General features: G+C 54.8%; 1 protein-coding gene across 1 annotated transcript in view; it reads left to right on the top strand.

Moving 5' to 3' along the window:
• Window positions 1-20,595, top strand: part of WDR97 (WD repeat domain 97) — a 65,625-nt gene that overhangs the window by 13,818 nt on the left and 31,212 nt on the right. Inside the window, exons 13-17 of the mRNA XM_067560055.1 lie at window positions 395-550; window positions 1,538-1,693; window positions 4,253-4,408; window positions 18,580-18,735; window positions 20,364-20,519. Of these exons, the coding sequence (XP_067416156.1) occupies window positions 395-550; window positions 1,538-1,693; window positions 4,253-4,408; window positions 18,580-18,735; window positions 20,364-20,519 (780 nt within the window). The remainder of the gene's footprint in view (window positions 1-394; window positions 551-1,537; window positions 1,694-4,252; window positions 4,409-18,579; window positions 18,736-20,363; window positions 20,520-20,595) is intronic.

Raw genomic sequence — 20,595 nt, 5'->3', positions numbered from 1 at the left:
CAGTGCGTGTATGTGTCGGGAGCACACGGCTCACTGGGAACGGGGCTGGCTCCATGTGCTCTGCTTGATGTGTTCGAAACACCCTCCCTTAGGCAGCTGTGTGGGCCGTGGGCATGGCCATGCTCCTTTTCAAAGCGCTGACCCTTGCCCGGAGCTGCACAGACCCCACTGGCGGGGGACGGCACACTCTGCAGCCGTGGCCTTGTGGCAACGCCAAGCACAAGGTGTGTGTGGTGCGGCCAGCGCTGCATGTGAATGCCAGACGCGTGGGTGGCCGCCTGGGCCCCTCCTGGCTCAGCGCCGATATGCGCAGCCCGAGGCTGCGGGCGGATTTCAGCTGGTGCCTGGAGCACGTATGGAGCCGGCTGACTGCTCCCCCCACCTTTCCCCGCAGATCCCCCGCAACGATCCCTTTGATGCAGACATGGTTCTGGAGGCCTGTCTCCTTGGTGCACCGGTACCGAACCTCTTCGGCCCAGCTGCTTCCAACATGTTCTTAGGGGCCTTCTCCGACGGCTCCGAGGAGAACACCGAATGTCAGCTGCTTAAGGTAAACACGTGCCAGCGTGCTGGCGGGGCAGCTGAGAGCAGCGTCGGCCCTGCAAACGGCCCACGGCCCTCCCACCCGGGTCATCGCCCGGGCACAGCTGGGCTCACTGACGCATGGCATGCGCTGCCTCAGCGGCCAGGACTCTGGCGTGCCTGCGTCCCAGACCTGTGCTCCGAGCTCTAGGCTGCGCTGCCTCCACTCACAGTGGTCTTGGTGTCTGTCTAGCTGAGAGGTGACCTGCCCCATGCAGTGAGCGTGAGGCTACGCAGGAGCTGGGAGCCCTGGGTTCTTGGAGCCTTTGGGACCGCCTGGCTCTTCCTGGTCCTAATGGCCCCCCTCCCCCATTTTTCTCACCTCTCTTCCTTTCCAGTTTTCTGAATGTGGGGAGCAAGCCTGTGTCTGCCTCAGGCAGTGTGGTGGGGGCTGTCTTTGGAGTGGGGCAGGCGGGCTGCGGCCGTGGGGCCGGGCTGGTGTGCACACCGCAGCGATACAGTGGGTGGCCGTGTCAGTGGGGCAGGGTGGTCCGGCAGGGACTGGCTGCTGCTGTGTGACAGGTGTGTCGTGGCCGGGCTAGCACTGGCAGGGTGTGTAGCAGCCTGTCACAGGATCTGGAATAGACTCGCCTGGCACCGGGCACAGGGCCCCACACCCCACGCCAGGGAGTCGCCACGTCCTGGGTGGGTTGGACCCATAGTCTCACTGAATTGAAATGGGGTGTGTGTGTGGTGAGGGGGGCGAGGTCTGGTCTTTCCCGCTGCCTCCCCTGCTCTCTGCCCACGTCGCTCCCTGGCACAGCCCATAACAGACGCACTGAACAACGCTGCAGCTGCTCCTCGGGGCACGGGCAGCTGCCCAGGTTGCTCTGCCTGCCCTGGGCTGGAAGCTCCTGTGCTGGTGTCTGGCGGCGGAGCACCGGGCTGACAGGCAGGCGCAGGCGTGGGGGGCCCTGTAACATGCACCTGTATGCAGAGCTGCTTTGTCCCCCAGGCTGCTGTGGCGGATGGGGTTTGCCGAGAGGACGCCCCAGAGCCTCCCGCAGGCCGTGGCTCACGTTCAGCTCGTCCACCCCCCAGTGCTTCTAAAGTGCCGGAGGATTCCACGCTCCGCACCTCGCTGGCAAGCATCCGGAGTCAGATATCCAAGGTAAGGGCTTGGATCGACGCCGAGCCGGCTCCGGCAAGGCAGCAGGTCCCCTGCCGGTTCTGATCTCGCCTCGGGACTGGCTTGGGGTAGGGGATCCAATGGGCTGTCACGGGGGCAGGGCAGGGGTTTTCTAGCCATGCAGCTGGCAGGCTGGTTGGGGGCGAAGGGAGAGCTGCCAGGCAGTTCTTAAACGATGGGGAATGGAGATCTGGCTGGGGGCTCTGGCTGGCTGGCAGGCATAGGACTTGCTGGAGGCCTAGGCATAACTTACGGTGTGAACCAAAGGCTGTGAACCAGAGCAGGCCTGGCCCGGCAGAGCAGCCACACCACACCACACCATACCACACCACACACGCTGGGCAGCACGTTCCTGGCCGGGGAGGGTGATACAAACCACACCGGTCTCTCAGGTCACTATGTAAATGAGTTCCCAGGAGATGGGCCAGGATCACCCCGACCCTCCGGGATCCGGGTGGGATGTCGGGATAATGGGAGGTTGTTGTGTCGAACTAGCAGGCACAAGGGGAAGGGTGGCAAGTGACCACGGCAGGAGCATGATACGCAGCTTGTGTGTCTCAGTGTATAAAAGGCAAAGTCATGGGAGGGGCGACTTTGGACTTGCCGAGGGGACGGGATCCTGGCGGTCTGGTGGCGCTAGCACCTACACGCGTTACTGGGCCTGTAGCTCCCGGGGCCTCTCGGACCATGCTCCATCCACAGTGATCCTGGCCCAGTGCCTTCGCCACCAAACCGAGCCTGCGGCTGTCGGACGAGGTGCAGCGCGGTCTGTGGAACGAACACGCTGCCCGGTCTGCTAGGGCCACTGACACGGCGCTCCCAGAACAGCAATGCTGGCAGCTGGGACGACGCTCCGCTGTCAGTTATGCCTGGGGCTCCAGCGAGGCCTACGTGCGGATTGGCTGGCTAGCGGGGGAGGGGGATTTTTCTCCCTTCCAAAATTGGCCCCCGGAAGGCCAGAGCCAGAGCCCTGCGTCAGGCCACGCGTGTGAAAAGCGGCTCTTTCCCCTAGCATGACAGCGGCTCTGCGGGGCCTTTGCGTTGATCCTGGCCCCGGCCGAGGTGAGAACATGGCACACAGAGCAGCTCCCTTCGCTCCTGTCCCTTCCCCGCCTGGCGCTGGGCCCTGGCTGGTGTGTGCGTGGCCAGGCTGGGGAGTTTGCTGCTTCCCCCAGCTCCTTACTCCAGTGGTCCCCAAACGTTATTGCTCCATGCACCCCTTTACCCGGTCCATGTTCCCCCAGGAGCCAGAGGTGAGTCTGGGTGAGGGCTGCGGTTCAGGGCCACAGCTAGGGGCAAGGAATGGGGCTGAGGGCAGGAGAGCACAGTGAGAAGAGGGCACCAGCCACAGCGCGGCAGGGGGCTGGGGCTGGAGGCAGGAGCGGGGTACAGCCGGGGCCCGGAACGCAGGTGGGAGCCAGAGTGGGGCCAGGATCTGGGGGCTGAGCTGGGGGCAGAGGGGGGGTTGGTGGTGCTTCCTCTCCACCCGATGTGGATGCTGGCCTGGGCCCTACCATGCCCCCCCCACACCTTGTTCCGTGCCCCCCAAGGGAGGTGCCCCCCACAGTTTGGCAACCACTGCTTGACTCGCTAAGTGGCTGCGCTGGTGCCCAGCCTGTTCCCACGGGGTTTGAATGTAAGTTTGTTGCCTCCATGTCTCTGGGGAGATTCCCAGGGAAGGAGTCGGTCTTACAAAGCCGGGAGGGGTCGCCAATGACCACAACCTGCACCCTGCACCTCTCCGCGTGTCTGTCGGCAGCAACGTCCCAGAGACGCCCGAGTCCCGCTGTTCCGCTCACCCTGGAACTCGTCTTCCCAGGGAGGAGCCTGGGCTGCTGGCACACCCACAATGGAGCCTGTCTTAGGGGAACAGGCGTGGAGGGGCTGCGGCCGTGGGGCTGGGCTGGTGTGCACACCGCAGCGATACAGTGGCTGGCAGTGCCAGTGGGGCAGGGTGGCCAGGCAGGGACTGGCTGCTGCTGTGTGACAGGTGTGTCGTGGCCGGCTAGCACTGGCAGGGTGTGTAGCAGCCTGTCACGGGATCTGGAATGGACTCGCCTGGCACCGGGCACAGGGCCCCACACCCCACGCCAGGGAGTCGCCACGTCCTGGGCACCTCGGACCCGTCTCTGGCACAGACCCGAGGGGCTGTCGCTTGGTTGCTCTCTAGTGCCTCGCGTAGGCTGGTTGTGGCGAGAGAGTCTCATGGAATTGAAATGGATTGTGGTGGTGTGTGTGTGTGTGTGAGCTGGGTGTGTGGTGAGGGGGGCGAGGTCTGGTCCCAGCACTAACACACAGCAGGGGTCTTTCCCGCTGCCTCCCCTGCTCTCTGCCCACGTCGCTCCCTGGCACAGCCCATAACAGACCCCATTGAACAACGCTGCAGCTGCTCCTCGGGGCACGGGCGGCTGCCCAGGTTGCTCTGCCTGCCCTGGGCTGGAAGCTCCTGTGCTGGTGTCTGGCGGCGGAGCACCGGGCTGACAGGCAGGCGCGGGGGGCCCTGTACCATGCACCTGTACGCAGAGCTGCTTTGTCCCCCAGGCTGCTGTGGCGGATGGGGTTTGCCGAGAGGACGCCCCGGAGCCTCCTGCAGGCCGTGGCTCACGTTCAGCTCGTCCAACCCCCAGTGCTTCTAAAGTGCCGGAGGATTCCACGCTCCGCACCTCGCTGGCAAGCATCCGGAGTCAGATATCCAAGGTAAGGGCTTGGATCGACGCTGAGCCGACTGCGGCAAGGCAGCAGGTCCCCTGCCGGTTCTGATCTCACCTCGGGACTGGCTTGGGGTAGGGGATCCAATGGGCTGTCAGGGGGACAGGGCAGGGGTTTTCTAGCCATGCAGCTGGCAGGCTGGTTGGGGGCAAAGGGAGAGCTGCCAGGCAGTCCATAAGACACAGGGAAAGAGGGGGGCCAGTTTGGGGGTGACGGGCAGGTTTTGGAGGAGGAGGGAGAACCTGGCTTGTGGGGATTGGCTGGCTGGGGGGATCTGGCTTGCAGGAGGTACAGATCCCCACTGGGTAACAAGGGGTTAAGGGATTATTTTGGGTGAGCCAGCCGGGTCCCGCCACATCTGCAGCAAATGCTCCAGCTGGTGGAGGAATTCAGGGAGAGGGAAAGAGCGAGAGAGCTGGAGGAGGGCAGCCCTGCAGCCCACAGCTCCAGCTGTGCCATGCCGGGGAAAGCCCAGAGTCTCTGACACAGCCGCCCAACAAGCCTCCCTGAGGGAAAGGAGGACCCAGGCCAGAAGTAGCCAGAGCAGGGGTGCCCCCTCCCTGTCTATGGACCTGGACTCTGGTAATCCCTCCTCCTTTGGTTTGAACTTCCACAAGAGGGGAAAGCCCTGGGCTAAGCTGACTGGGAGTGGGTGGGATGAGAGAAAGTGGCCCAGGGAGGGCAGCCTTAAGTAGCCGTGGTTGCCAGACTGCTGGTAGCCCAAAGGGCCCTGGGTTGGAGCCCAGTGGAGTGAGAGGGCCTGGGCTCCCCTCCCCACTACCCCCCTGCTGGGCACGGGTTGCAGCCTTGACCACTAGGCCATGCTTCCCTACCATACCCCGCGGGAGGACCGTTACAGGGGGACTGGCTGGCTTATGGGGAAAGAGGGTCTGGTTTGTGGAGATTATTCTCCTTTACATAACTGACCCCCCAGAGCCCCACTGCCAGAGTCCTGCGTTGGGCCATGCAGCTGCCGTAGCGTTAAAGCGGCACAGCGACCCACGTGCCGTGCTGCTGGGGTTACCCAGCTGTGAGCCACTGTTACCTCTCTGCCACGGCAAGAGTGAGCTGTGCTAAAGATTAGCCCCTGTCAGCTCCCTGCCTCACCAGCCTGTCCTCATCTGCAGCAAGTTCCTCAGGGCCCTCCCGGCCCAAACCTCACCACACCTCACAAGTAGCAATCCTCAAACACCAGCCCGCAGCTCCTCCGTGATGGTTCTCTGCCCGGCACAGCACCTGTCACTGTATGTCCACAGAAGATCTTAAGTTTGTTGCTCTGTTTAAAGTCTGTACATTCCATCTTATTAATTTAACTGGCGTAAATGCACCCTTCCCTTCAAACTCGGCACTGAGTTGGTTTGCAGTAAAAGTAAGACAAGTTTATTAACCAAAAGTTACATGTTTAAGTGACCCCAGGTAGAAGGAATGAAGGTAGAAAGGATTCCAAACAAACACGAGTAAAAATACGCTCTCTAAGTGCTCAGAAAGTAGTTATCAATGGTTCCCTGTCAAGCATGAAGGGTGTATCGAGTGGGGTCCCGCAGGGATCTGTCCTGGGTCTGGTTCTGTTCAGTATCTTCAGAAATGTTTGGATAACGGCACAGAGAGCACACTGGTAAAGTTTGCAGATGATACCAAGCTGGGAGGGGTGGCGAGTGCTTTGGAGGATAGGATGAAAATTCAGAATGAGCTGGACAAACTGGAGAAATGCTCTGCAGTAAATAGGATGAAATTCAACAAGGACAAATACAAAGTGCTGCACGTAGGAAGGAGCAAGCAGCTGCACACACACAGATTGGGAAATGCCGGCCTAGGAAGGAGTACGGCGGAAAGGATTCTGCGGGCCATAGTGGATCATAAAATAAATCTGAGTGAGGAATGTCACACTGTTGCAAAAAGAGGGACCCTCCCTCAGTCTGGGATGTCTTGGCAGGAGCGCTGCGAGTGTTGCTGGCTGTGAAGTGCTGGTGTGAGCTGCACCGGCAGAGCCTGCGTCTCGCCCATGCAGCCAGCCTCGAAGTTCAGCTCGGTTTGCTGGCAGAGGCTCGGCCAGGGCTATTGTCGATAAAGTACAGTCCGAGGGCCCCGGCTGGGCGGTTACAGGCACGCTGACACGTATGTCTGCGCCTAGGTCTTGGTCACTTCACACCGTGTCGCCCCGTAGGCCAGTACAAAGATGCCCCTCCTTCCAGCCTCCTGTTGTGCACGGATACACACAAGTTACGTATTACACCCCAGCCGCTGCTTGTTAACACTCTTGTGCCTGGTTCCTGCTAGTTTGAACCAAACCTCCTCATCCGTTAGCCTGTCATTTCCTCCTTACCTTCCAGTGGGTCGGTGTGTCCATGTACCACCCTCTGAGGAGCTGGGTTTCCTAGTTACTTGAGAACCCTGCGTGTTCCTGTATCGTCCTGTCTGGTCAGGAATGGGCTTACTGGGGTAGCCAATACCTACATGGGACAAGGCCTGCTTTGATTCCCTGCCTCTGGTTCACACTCTGAGCCATGCCTAGAGCTCCAGCAAAGCCTGCAGCAGCAAGACACGAGAAGTAACTCGTCCACTCTACTCAGCACTGATAAGGCTCAGGTGGCGTGTTGTGTCCAGTCCTGGGCACCACACTTGGGAAAAGATGTGGACAATTTGGATAAAGTCCAGAGAAGAGCAACAAAAATGATTAAAGGTCTAGAAAAAAGCACGACCTACAAGGAAGGGCTGAAAAACTGGGTTTGTTTAGTGTGGAGAAGAGAAGACAGGTGAGGGGGGACACGAGAACAGTCTTCAGGTATGTCACAGGTTGTTAAAAAGAGAAGGGTGATACATTGTTCTCCTGATCCACTGAGGCAGGACAAGAGGCAATGGGCTTAAACTGCAGCAAGGAGGTTTAGGCTGGACGTTAGGAGAAGCTCCCTACCTGTCAGGCTAGTAAAGCAGTGGAACACATTGCCTAGGGAGGCTGTGGACTCTCCGTCAGTGGAGGGTTTTCAGAGCAGGTTAGACAAACACTTGTCAGGGCCAGGCTAGGTAACACTTCTCTAGCCCATGGACCGTACTAATATGGTTGCAGTCCAGGGGACTGGACTAGATGATCTACTGGAGTCCTCGCCAGCCCTTCGATTCTATGATACTGATGGCTCAGACCTGACTTAACAGGCTACAGCCTTGGTTCAAGGTAGTTTCCTTGCCAATCCTCCTGTCCCAGCAACGGCTGATTAGCTTTCAGCCAGCATTCTCAGGGACACGGTGCTGGTTCCTCTTTTCTCCTCAGGAGAAGAAGAACTTAGGGGTTCACTCCCCATCTTCTTAGAATCCAGCAAACCTCTCAGTGTTTTCTTCTGAAAAGTATCCCCAGATAATGATCCTCTTCCCTGCTGGAGGTGGGCACCACACAGCCTTCTTCCTCAATGATGCAAACGGTTTTCCTGCCACTGTTGGTACAAATGAGTAGTCCACTGGTTTTGTCTGCACCTGGTTTGAGGTATTGGCTTCTTTCCTTTGGTCTGGAGAAAAGCTGTGTATCAACTGCCCCGGCCATGCCTGGTTTCAACACCTTTTGGTCACAGACAGTAAAGCATAATATCAGTGAGCATCCATAATTCCTCCGGCACCGTTATCTCATCCATGTCTTACTGACAGGACTGACCAGTCTGGGGTTAGTATTCGACTGATTCCTCAGCAGGCATGTTCTGACAAAGCTCGGTGCGTGGGGTGTGAATGCAGGGGGGCCCAGAGTCACAAGCCGCACCCCAGTGGAGGTGATAACGTGGCTCAAAGCGCAGCTCCCTTCGCTCTGGTCCCTTTCCCGTCTGGTGCTGGGCCCTGGTTGGTGGCTCTTGCTCAGATGACCTAGAACCATGAGCCACGGTTGCCACTCTGCCTCAGCAAGAGTGAGCTTCGCTGCTGCCGAGCTGTGCCTCTGCTCCCCGACAGGTTGGCCCGGCCAGCAAACTGCTCAGGCCTCTGCCTGTCCAAACCTGGCCTTGCAGGCAACAACCAGCAACCCCCAGGTCCCAAGTTCCCCAGAGGCGTCTCCCTGCAGAGTCCAGTCCGTCTCCCTGGACACTCACCGAAGTTATCAAGTTCGCGGTCTCCGAAGAGCCAGAGCCCCCAGCAGCCTGTTGGGTTAGCGGAAGACTCACGCGTCACTTCGGTGTAGCAGCACGGAGGTGCTTTTGTGATAAAACAAGAATACATTATTTCAGGGGGAGAGTGAAAGAGAGAGGAAAGGTCACAACCAAACCAAACTTGCTTTCTAGTGTCTAAAACTTAACTCAGCAAGTCACAGTCTTTGTCTAAGCAGGTTTCTCACCTGCTGCCAGTTCCTGAGACATCAGCCCTCCTCCCTTGGTCGAGGGCCCCATCTCTCTCAGATTTCAAGAGCTCTGGCTTCTTGAGTCCCTCAGTTGATGGGTGCCAGAATGGTTTTCTGTTTCTGTCTCTCCATTGTCTGTTTCAAGAGCCAGGAAGGCTCCCTGGGGGTGCAGCTTCCATCCGCTGTCGTGATTGCTAAGTGGCCATCTCCCGCTTGCTGCTTTGTGGCTCTATTTACCTCTGTATAAGTGCACTTCCAGTGGCCCTGGCTTTGCCTGGCTCAGTTTGCATTGGAGACAGTCAAGCAGGCAAAACAGCAGGCATTTGTCTGGGGCTGGTGGGGCTCCTGCACTGCTTGCCTAATGCTTGTTAGAACGTAGTTCCTGCACACATCTCTAATTCTTCATACACCGCCCATGCAGACACCACGCAATCATACTGACGGCCAAGCGTGTTCTCAGTGTGCGGCTGACACCTCCCACGACAGCTCTTCAGTACCGATTCTGACACCAGGGAGTTGGAGCAAAGAGCATGTCAGTCCTGAGGAGCTGGATGGCATCAGGTGCGCTCTGCCAGTGGCTCTCAGCGCCTTCTTGAGTCACGGTGGGTGTGTTGCCAGGCTGGGGAGTTTGTGGCTGCTCCCAGCCCCTTACTCACTAAGTGGCTGCGCTGGTGCTCAGCTTGTTCCCATCTGGTTTGAATGTAAGTTTGTTGCCTCCCAGGTCTCTTGGGAGATTGCAATGCCAGGAGGTGTTCCTGTTATGTTGAATTCTAACTGCTTGTACTCAGAAAGAGAAATCGGCCCAGGATCACAGAGAGATACAACACGGGAGCGTCTTTATTGAACTAACACTAAAACCAGCCAGGACTGGCTGAGCTATCCCCTAATAGTCTAACTCTATTGTTATGGCAACAAGCTAAGCTCAATTGCTATGGCAACCTAGGCAATTAGGCAGGACCCACAAAACACAACATATTCCTGCTCCCTTAATGAAAACGCCCATTTAACAGAACAATCACTAAGCCAGGGAATGAGGGCAGACTGCCTCAGTTCCCGGCTAAACCCCGGGGATTATTCTGCCCTGTCACGTGGGTTTGCCCTAGCTAAAGATCCAGCCGTTGAGGAGGCCGCCTCTCTCTCTCTAGGTGGGTTGCGGCGAACGTCGGGTGTTTTTGCACTGGAAGGTGTTATCAGTGCAGGTCTAACGATGGGCTCGTACTCGAACAGGTGAGGATGTTGTATCTGCTCCAGCAGCGGAGGGGCTGTATCTGCTGAGAGGTGGATGGAGGAGGGGCGTCAGGAACGGGTGACTCTTGACTCGAGGATATCTCACTGCAATGGTGAGGTCAGGCAGTGCAACTGGAGCTGTGTCCTTGGGAGGTGTGTGACCTGGCAACAACTGATCTGCATGTCACCGCCAGGTGAGATCACCTGCAGTCTGGACAGTGCAGGAAACAGGTCCTGTCTGGGCGCTGACTAGCAGGGACCCATTTAGCTCCAGAAGCAGAGTTCCTAGCTAGGACAGGCTGTCCGGGACTAAAGGTTCCGTCTTTTGCTCTGTGTGCACGTCTGGTGACTTGGTTTTGCTGTTGACGTTGCACAACTTGTCGTGCTTTGGCAGGTTTCAGCAGATCAAAGCAAGTGTGCAGCTCTCGTCCCATCATTAGCAAGGCCGGAGACGCTTTGGTCGTAGCATGAGGTGTGTTTCTGTAGGATAGTCAGAAGGTGTCCAGACGCATTTGAATGGACGAATGTCCCCTTGCAGATCTTACAGCTTGTTTCATGGTCTGCACAAACCTTTCAGCTCATCCACTGGTGGGTGGATGATACGGTGCTGAAGTGATGTGATGTATCCCATTTGAGTTCATAAAATTCTCAGACTCCTGAGAGACGAACCGCGGTCCGTTGTCGCTCACAAGTGGTTCTGGCAGACCAAAACGACTAAAGATTTCTCGCAGTCTCTGGATAGAGCTTTCAGCAGTAGTGGCCGGCATTACAGAGATTTCTGGACATTTGAAGTGGGCATCGACAACAACCAGGAATGTGCTTCCTTCAAACGGGTCAGCAAAATCAACGTGAATACGCTGCCCAGGTTTTCAGGCCAGTCCCATGGGTGTAGGGTGCCAACTGAGGCGCTTTCCTCACACTCTGACATGAAGTACAAGCTCTTGCCTTCTCTTCAATGGCACTGTCCAGGCCAGGCTACCAAAAGTAGCTTTGTGCAATTTCTTCCATGTGCACTATTCCACAGTGATCTGAACGTAGCTGTTCTAACACCTGTAATCTCAGTAGTGGTGGAATAATGACACACATCCCCTGCAACAAGCAACCAGAATGGATTGATAATTCCGTCCTCCTGGACATGCAGGGAAGAAGGTCGGGTGAGACCCGTAGAGATGTTCTGTGCATCACTAGGTCTATAACTTGGGACAGTCCTGGGTCAATGTGAGTTGCCTTCTTTACTTGAGTAGCAGTGATGGGTGTGTTCTCTACCTGTTCAAAGTCGAAGATTTCTTTCTGGCCAACATCTTGATGTTTAACTGGTAAAGGCAGCCTTGAGAGACCATCTGCGTTGCAGTGCAGAGTGAATCTGATATTTGACCTCGTGTGTGTGTGGAAAGCGACAATGCCCATCATTGCATACGACTAGCAGCCAATGGTGGAATGCCTGTGCGTGGTCCAAAAATTGATGTTAGAGGTCGATGGTCGGTGAGAAGTGTGAACTTCCGTCCAAACAGGTACTGGTGAAATTTCTGAATTCTGAAAATAATTCCCAGTGCGTCACGTTTGATTTGGGCATAGTTAATTTCTGCTTTGCTTAAGGTGTGTGAGGCAAAAGCAGTGGGTCTCTCCTCTCCCAAAGGCATAATGGGTGACACGACTGTTCCCACTCCATTAGGGGAGCCATCGCAGGCCAACTGTAGAGGTAAGGATGGATAAAAATGTGTCAGAACCTCTGAACTTAGCAGTGCACGTTTAGCCTTGTTAAATCCAACATCACAGGCTTCAGTCCACTTCCAGACCTTCTTTTGTCTGAGGAGTTCATGCAGTGGTTTTAGTAGTGTTGCTAAGTGTAGAATAAACTTTCCATAGTAGTTCAATAGTCCTAAAAAAGAGCGAAGTTGGCTACATTTCAAGGAGGTGGGGCTTCCACAAGAGCCTTGACTTTTGCAGGAGCCTTACGAAGGCCAGTAGCATCCATGATATGTCCCAAATAATCAACAGCGGGCTGGAAGAATTCAAAGCCATGGAGTGGTGCTGCTTCTTCAGACTGGGTGTCACTTTGATCATCCTGAGCCTGCTCTGCCGCGTGCAGATTTTCCCTTTTGCTCCGCCAGGCAGCAGGCTGCTTTTTCTCTGGTTTGCCTGTTCTGTTTGACTCTTCTTTCTTCTGTTTGCAGGCACGCTCAGTGTGTCCCTTTTTGCCACATTGCCGACACACCAGGTCGTTACACCGGCATTCCGGTGCATGGTGACCCGGCTTTCCACAGCGGTAACAGTCCCGGCTCCCCACTGGCTGTGGGTAGGGTCTTGTGTCACCTTATGCACTCTGGTTGATGCACTGAGCTGTTGGGCTTCCTTTGTGGCCGGCTCCATGGAAACTGTAATTTCAATGGCCTTCTGCCAGGTGAGCTGGGCCTCTGTCAATCAGCGCTTCTGTGTCGCTTCATTGTGCAGACCACAGACTGAGCTGTCATGTAGGGTGTCATTTAGCACGTCATTAAATTCATGATGCTCAGCAAGCGTCTTCAGAGCTGCTACATACTGGGCAATCGTTTCATCTTCTTCTTGATTCCTTTTGTGGAACCTAAATCTCTGCAATTACCAGCGGTTCTGGGGGAAAAATGTGCCTCCAGGATTTTCACAGTGTTACTGTAAGATTTTGTCTCTGGCTTATCAGGGTGTCTTTAGTGTCTTTTATTCATGTGTGGTTGGGTCGTTCACACACAATTGCTGGTGATTTCCATTCACTAGCACTGCTTCGTTTCTGTCTGCTTCACTTCAGTCAGAACAGAGCAGAGCCTGTTTTAGTTTCAGTTGGAACCATCAGTGTAAACAGCCCGGCCCTCAAAGCAGCAAAAAGGTCTTTCTTACCTTGACTTGTACCTTTTTGCCGGTGCAGCACAGGTCAATCCATCTTCCATCGCCACTTTTGTTATGTTGAATTCCTTCTAACTGCTTGTACTCAGAAAGAGAAATCGGCCCAGGATCACAGAGAGATGCAACACGGGAGCATCTTTATTGAACTAACACTAAAACCAGCCAGGACTGGCTGAGCTATCCCCTAATAGTCTAACTCTATTGCTATGGCAACAAGCTAAGCTCAGTTGCTATGACACGACACAAAATACAAAACAGTCGCCACCGACCCCAACCCCAGCCACCTCTCACCCCGCACCTCTCCACGTGTATCTGTCGGCAGCAACGTCCCAGAGACTCCCGAGTCCTGCCGTTCCGCTCACCCTGGAACTCGCCTTCCCAGGGAGGAGCCTCCACACCCAATGCCAGGGAGTCGCCCTGTCCTGGGTGGGTGGGACCCATCTTTGGCAGAGACCTGAGACCAATCGTCTCACTGAATTGAAATGGGTGTGGGAGGTGACAGGGCTCCAGTCCAAGCACTGACACACTGCAGGGATCTTTCCTGCTGCCTCCCCTGCTCTCTGCCCACGTCTCTCCCTGACCGGCCTGCGACTGTGTTTGGGACGCACAGCCCATAACAAACCCCACTGAACAACACTGCAGCTGCTCCCTGGGGCGCGGGCGGGCGGTTTGGCTCTGGATTAGAAGCTCCTGGTTTTGGCTGCGACACACCTGACAGCCGTTCGGGGAGCCTGTAACATGAGCGAGACGGGGGAAGGTCAGATCTTTTATTGGGCCAACTACTGTTGGTGAGAGAGACAAGCTTTTCAGCGACACGGCGCTCCTCTACAGCTCGGGAAAACATCACAGCTGCATACAAGGGGGCAGGGCCATCCCTAGGGCGTGCGGGGCCCGGGGCAAAGCCAGGACCCTGGCAGCACCCACCCGCCTCCCGCTTGGGGCAAAGCGTGGGGCCCGGGGCAGTCGCCCCAATTCGCCGTATCGTAGGGATGGCTCTGCAAGGGGGAACAGAGTGTTTAGCATAAGGAGTCAGCACATATTTCAAGGGATCGTTCAAGGTGAATTGGCTTGTTAATACCTCTGCTGTCATAGATGGAAAAGAAGAAAAAAGCTGTGTGTGTGTGTGGCTAAGTGGATTATAGATTGTGGTAATAAGCCATAAATCCGTTCTGTCTGCTCAGTCCCTGATTTTTAGTAGCTAGCAAAATTATGAATTTAAGCTCCCAGTCTCGTCTTTTGTGGGTGTGGTCACGCTGGCTGAATAAAGGGGGCCCTTGAGGTGTATTCAGGAGCTCTGATTACTCCCTTCTACACCAGTCTCGCGTTGGGGGTGTCACTCTGGCTGACAGTTTATATGTTTATATGTTGAGGAACTTGGTTCAGTTTCTAATGGCCAAAGTTTTTCAAATGTGGATGGATTCACTGACTTTGTTTTAGAAAGGTCCAATTTGGGTACCTTGGAAAGGGTTCCAGATGGAATGGAAATTATGAGGGAGCTTAAACAGCCCCGTAACCAAGTGGCTGTGCTTGATCATTGTAGTGGGGAGACAATGCTGTTGGAACCTGAATGTCTCCAGGCTGTTAGCTCTGTAAGTGAACAGAGAGTGCCTCCGTTTCAGAAGGAAGCTAAAGCTACACAGCAGGAGAGATGTGACGTTGATCTCTTGGGAAAAGAGAGGGCTGGCAGGAAAACTCACCTCTGAATGCTTTGAATACATCTTGTAGTCTCTTGGTGGACTCAGGTACATCTGATGCTATGTGGAGTCAGAGATTGGCAATGAAGGCACAACAGAACCCTGTTTATGAGATGCTAGTGAGGATGGTTGGTGTCTCTTTAAAACCAAGTCCAGACTTGAAACGGATAACAGTTAAGAATTTAGAAACTAGTGAACTAGCTAGTGTGTGTGGTGGTAGTGCAAGGTACCTGCCAGATGGGGGAGGAGGGGAGAAAGATCCACCCGTAGCTGCTAGCAAGGAGGACTCCTCTCGGGTGTGGCCAGCTGAAAGTGGGTTGGATGTGCCTGGAAGGGCTCTGAATTTGAGTAAAATTGAGAAGGAGTTTGTTAAGGCTCAACAAGAGGATGTTTCTTTAGAGGGGGCCAGAGTGGGACTCAAAGCCTAGTCCCAGCAGGAGGAGCAGGCAGATTTCTCATGCATGAGGGCTTGCTATACAGAGAATTCCCTACAAGGAAAAAGCAGCCTCATGATAGAAACTGCCATCAGCGTGTAGTGCCTGAGGGATATGGAATTGAGGTGTTAAAGTTGGCTTATGATGGTCCCTTTGCAGGACGTCTGGGCATAGGAAAATGTGAGACAGGCTGGAGCAAAACTTTTATTGGCCTTACATGCCTGACACAGTGAGGAGTTATTGCAGAGGCTGTGATTTGTGTCAGAAGTGCAAGTTTGAAGGGTCTAAGAAGGTACCCCTACAGCCAGTGCCCAGTATTGGGGAGGTGTTTCCCAGGGTGTCTGTGGATATTGGGGGGCCACTCCCTAAACCTTCCAGAAATGGGAAGAAGTATATTCTGGTGTGGGTGGATTTTGCCACCAGATATCCTGAGGCTGTAGCTTTGTCCAATGTTGAGGCTGAGACGGTGGCCACAGCTCTGTTTACTATTTTTAGCAGAGTGGGTTTTCCCAAGAAAATCTTGTCAGACTGTGGTGCCAATTTTATGTCAGTTGTATTTAAGCAGCTATGGGAGATGTGTGGAGTAGGTCATCTAAAAGCTGCCCTTATCATCCAGAGACCAATGGCTTGGTAGAGAGATTTAATGGGACACTGAAGGCTATGCTAAAGTTGTATGTGGACAGATGCCAGAATGACTGGGGTGTCTTGTTGCCTTATTTGCTGTATGCGTACAGAAGGGTACTCCAAGAGTCTACAGGGTTTGCTCCTTTTGAGCTGCTTTATGGGAGGCAGGTCTGGGGACCCCTGGATCTGATTCATGATTCCTGGGAGGGTAATGTAGAGGTGAAAGAACAACCAGTGGTGGAGTACGTGTCACAGTTTAGAGAGAGCTTGCAAAATCACATAAGAGGAGCATAGATTATGCACCAAGAACCCTCTATTGAGCTAACTAAACCCTTACATGTTTGTAAAAATTGAATAACATTGTTACCTCCGTAGTGAACCTTACAAAGAAAATGCCTGTTTTAGCTGAACATGATTTTGCTGTTAATATTAGGGCCAATGTTAAATCTTGCAATTTGTTCCAAATGCCAGAATCTGTAGAAATGTACCATGTGCCTGATACTTTGTAAAACCTTCAGACCTGTTAAAAGCTGTGAAGATACAAAACTGAAAAGGGAAAGTTCCTATGATGCATTCAGCAGTGCCTAGAAACACCCCTTTCTGCATCGATTTTGCATGGGGGTGTCACGTTGGCTGGATAAGGGGGGCGGGTATTCGGTATAAGGTGTATTCAGGAGCTCTGATTACTCCCTTCTATACCAGTCTCGCATTGGGGGTGTCACTCTGTCTGGATGGGGGGGGGGGGGGGCATTTATTATATTATGTACATCAGTGTGTCAAAATCACAGTAATTCATGTGAGCTATGCCATGTCAAGTACCGTTAGAAAGGCCATAATGTGCTAAGTCAGATGATGATGTTTATGTTCAGGTGTTATGTGTGTAGTGGAAGTTATGGATATATTTAATATATCTGTATTTTAAACTGTGCTGTCTGAGACACACCCCAGACAGGATGGCGGCAGGACAACAGCCTGCTTAATGGCCCATTGAGACATTCACAGGTGCAAGGGGCCCAGGGGACTTGCCCATGTGACTCTGGACTCCATTTTGGTTCCTATAAAATTCCACAAACAGCATGGCTGGGGCCAGAGGATATATAAGGCAGAAGCCTGGGAATCCATTTTGTCGTCAGTCCTGTTCAACTCCAGCCACCTATCTACCTCTGGACCAAGCCATCTGCAACTGAAGCTGTGAAACAAAGGACTGAGGCCCATCCAGGTACTGGATGTACACCAGAGGGACTATACAAGCCTGCAACTCCACATTTCTTCTAGAAACCTGATGTATATGGACTTTCAAATCATTTGTATGTATCTGGTTGCTTTAATTCTTTAATTGTTTAATTCTCTTATTGTTTGTTTATTTAAACTTACATTGCTCTGGTGCTGTGGCTGACCCCTTGGGGTCAGAGGGAACCTTTTTAGTAAAGAGCATGGAGTTTAAATAACTGGTCTCTTTACTGGACCTAGTGGCTGATTGGGAGCCGGAGACTGGAATGCAGTAAAGGGGGCTGTGTGTATTTGTGTACTGGCTTCTTGATAAGCAGTGTAGGGAATCAGAAGCACAGTTTGTGGCTGGTTGGGATGCCTGACTTCAGTGTCACCCACCAGTGCTGGGAGAATCTGCTCCCCTTTTACAGCCTGCCCTGACCTTGGCATTTTCAGGTGGCTGCCCTAGGCATGGACGGGTCACAGGTGTTGTGCAGGTTTCCATTGATTACGAAGACTGACAAGTCAGATGTGTGAACTCTAATAACCTGTTTTTGTTGAGGTGCTCCTGAGACCTCATCCACCCACTTCCCCAAGAACCCAGTTTGACTCCAGTCTTGTCACTTGGATCCCTCTAAATGGCAGAGCAAAGCGAGGCTGAGTTGGTCAGACTCAAACCCAGGGGGTGGGTATAGGGCGTATCACACTTCCCAAGTTATACAGCAGACCTCTTCCTTTATAGACACTGACATATTCCATTGCATTTACTGTACATCACATCAGACGTTCTGCGATTGGCTTGGCTACGTTGCGGGAAGCAATCCCTGCACAGCGTGCTCTGTCCATGTATAACTAACCCTTTACCTCATCTTTATGTTCCTCACTTATTGCGTCCATTGTCAATGGTTCACGGGGTGTCCCCCTTATCTTAGCCAGCACAGACATTCAGTTTACAGCCCGCTGATCCATTTACCTCCCTCCTGCTGTCCCAAGAGATGAGGCCTCCTCAGCTCTAATTACACCCCTACAATAACATGCACAGACTGGGACCGACGGGCTAGGCAGCAGCTCTGCAGAAAAGGACCTGGGGGTTACAGTGGACAAGAAGCTGGATATGAGTCAGCAGTGTGCCCTGGTTGCCAAGAAGACTAACGGCATATTGGGCTGCATTAGTAGGAGCATTGCCAGCAGATCACAGGAAGTGATTATTCCCCTCTATTCGGCACTGGTGAGGCCACATTTGGAGTATTGTGTCCAGTTTTGGGCCCCCCACTACAACAAGGATGTGGACAAATTGGAAAGAGTCCAGCAGAGGGCAATGAAAATCATTAGGGGGCTGGAGCACAAGACTTACGAAGAGAGGCTGAGGGAACTGGGCTTGTTTAGTCTGCAGCAGAGAAGAGTGAGGGGGGATTTGATAGCAGCCTTTAACTACCTGAAAGGGGGTTCCAGGGAGGATGGGGCTAGGCTGTTCTCCGTGGTGGCAGATGACAGAACAAGGAGCAATGGTCTCAAGTTGCAGTTGGGGAAGGTCTAGGTTGGACATTAGGAAAAGCGTTTCCCCTAGCAGGTTGGTGAAGCACTGGAATGGGTTACCTAGGGAGGTGGTGGAATCTCAATCCTTAGAGGTTTTTAAGGTGGAGCTTGACAAATTCCTGGCTGGGATAATTTAGCTGAGGTTGGTCCTGCTCTGAGCAGGGGGTTGGACTAGATACCTGCTGAGGTCCTGTCCAACTCTAGTCTTCTATGGTTCTATGCACCTGTACGCAGAGCTGCTTTGTCCCCCAGGCTGCCGTGGCGGATGGGGTTTGCCGAGAGGACACCCTGAAGCCTCCCGCAAGTCATGACTCACGTTCAGCTCGTCCACCCCCCAGTGCTTCTAAAGTGCTGGAGGATTCCACGCTCCGCACCTCGCTGCCAAGCATCCGGAGTCAGATATCCAAGGTAAGGGCTTGGATCGACGCCGAGCCGGCTCCGGCAAGGCAGCAGGTCCGCTGCTAGTTCTGATCTCGCCTCGAGACTGGCTTGGGGCAGGGGATCCAATGGGCTGGTTGGGGAGATGGGGTTCAAAAAAGAATGAATTCGAAAAGTTCACGGAGGATAGGTCCGTCAGTGGCTATCAATCAAGATAGTCCCATGCTCTTGGTGTCCCAAAGTCTCTGTCTGCCAGAAACGGGGACTGGACGATAGGGTGGATCACGCGATGACTGCCCTTTTCTGGTCATTCCCGCTGAAGCACCTGGCAGTAGCCACCGCACCTGCTGGGCTGGATGGACCATTGTTCCGACGCAGCCTGGCCGTTCTTATGTTCTCTAGCCTCGCAGCTGGCCATCTGGTTGCGGGGCAAAGGGAGAGCTGCAGGACAGTCCATAAGTGACGGGGAAAGAAGGGGACCAGTCCTGGGTGACTGGCAGGTTATGAAGGAGGAGAATCTGGCTTGGGTCACGGGCTGGGGGATGGGGATCTGGCTGGGTAGGGATTATTTATAAAACTGGCCCACCAGATGCCCAGAACCAGAGCCCTGCATCAGGCCACATGGCTTCCCTAGTGTAAAAACAGTGCAGCGGGACCTATGTGTTGATCCTGGCCACGGCTGAGATGACAACCTTGGCTCACGGCACAGCGCCCTTTGCTCCTGTCCCTTCCCTGCCTGGCGCTGGGCCCTGGCTGGTGGCTGCATCGCCAGGCTGGGGAGTTTGCTGCTTCCCCCAGCCCCTTACTCGCTAAGTGGCTGCGCTGGTGCCCAGCCTGTTCCCACGGGGTTTGAATGTAAGTTTGTTGCCTCCCAGGTCTCTGGGGAGATTCCCAGGGAAGGAGTCGGTCTTACAAAGCTGGGAGGGGTCGCCAATGACCACAACCTGCACCCTGCACCTCTCCGCGTGTCTGTCGGCAGCAACGTCCCAGAGACGCCCGAGTCCCGCTGTTCTGCTCACCCTGGAACTCGTCTTCCCAGGGAGGAGCCTGGGCTGCTGGCACACCCACAATGGAGCCTGTCTTAGGGGAACAGGCGTGGAGGGGCTGCGGCCGTGGGGCCGGGCTGGTGTGCAGGCAGCAGCGATACAGTGGGTGGCAGTGTCAGTGGGGCAGGGTGGCCAGGCAGGGACTGGCTGCTGCTGTGTGACAGGTGTGTCGTGGCCGGGCTAGCGCTGGCAGGGTGTGTAGCAGCCTGTCACAGGATCTGGAATAGACTCGCCTGGCACCGGGCACAGGGCCCCACACCCCACGCCAGGGAGTCGCCACGTCCTGGGTGGGTTGGACCCATAGTCTCACTGAATTGAAATGGGGTGTGTGTGTGGTGAGGGGGGCGAGGTCTGGTCTTTCCCGCTGCCTCCCCTGCTCTCTGCCCACGTCGCTCCCTGGCACAGCCCATAACAGACGCACTGAACAACGCTGCAGCTGCTCCCCAGGGTGTGGGCGGCTGCCCGGGCACTGTGGCCCACGTGGGCTCTGCCTGCCCTGGGCTGGAAGCTCCTGTGCTGGTGTCTGGCGGTGGAGCACCGGGCTGACAGGCAGGTGCAGGCGTGGGGGGCCCTGTACCATGCACCTGTGCGCAGAGCTGCTTTGTCCCCCAGGCTGCCGTGGCGGATGGGGTTTGCCGAGAGGACGCCCCGGAGCCTCCCGCAGGCCGTGGCTCACGTTCAGCTCGTCCACCCCCCAGTGCTTCTAAAGTGCTGGAGGATTTCGTGCTCCGCACCTCGCTGGAAAGCATCCGGAGTCAGATATCCAAGGTAAGGGCTTGGATCGACGCCGAGCCGGCTCCGGCAAGGCAGCAGGTCCCCTGCCGGTTCTGATCTCACCTCGGGA

Source organism: Emydura macquarii, unplaced genomic scaffold (genome assembly GCF_026122565.2).
Source record: "Emydura macquarii macquarii isolate MOO-44397 ecotype Brisbane River unplaced genomic scaffold, CSIRO-AGI_Emac_v2 contig_2246, whole genome shotgun sequence".
NCBI classification, from domain to species: domain Eukaryota; kingdom Metazoa; phylum Chordata; order Testudines; family Chelidae; genus Emydura; species Emydura macquarii.
The sequence above is the reverse complement of the archived record's forward strand: the minus strand, read 5'-3'. Positions and strand labels throughout refer to the sequence as shown.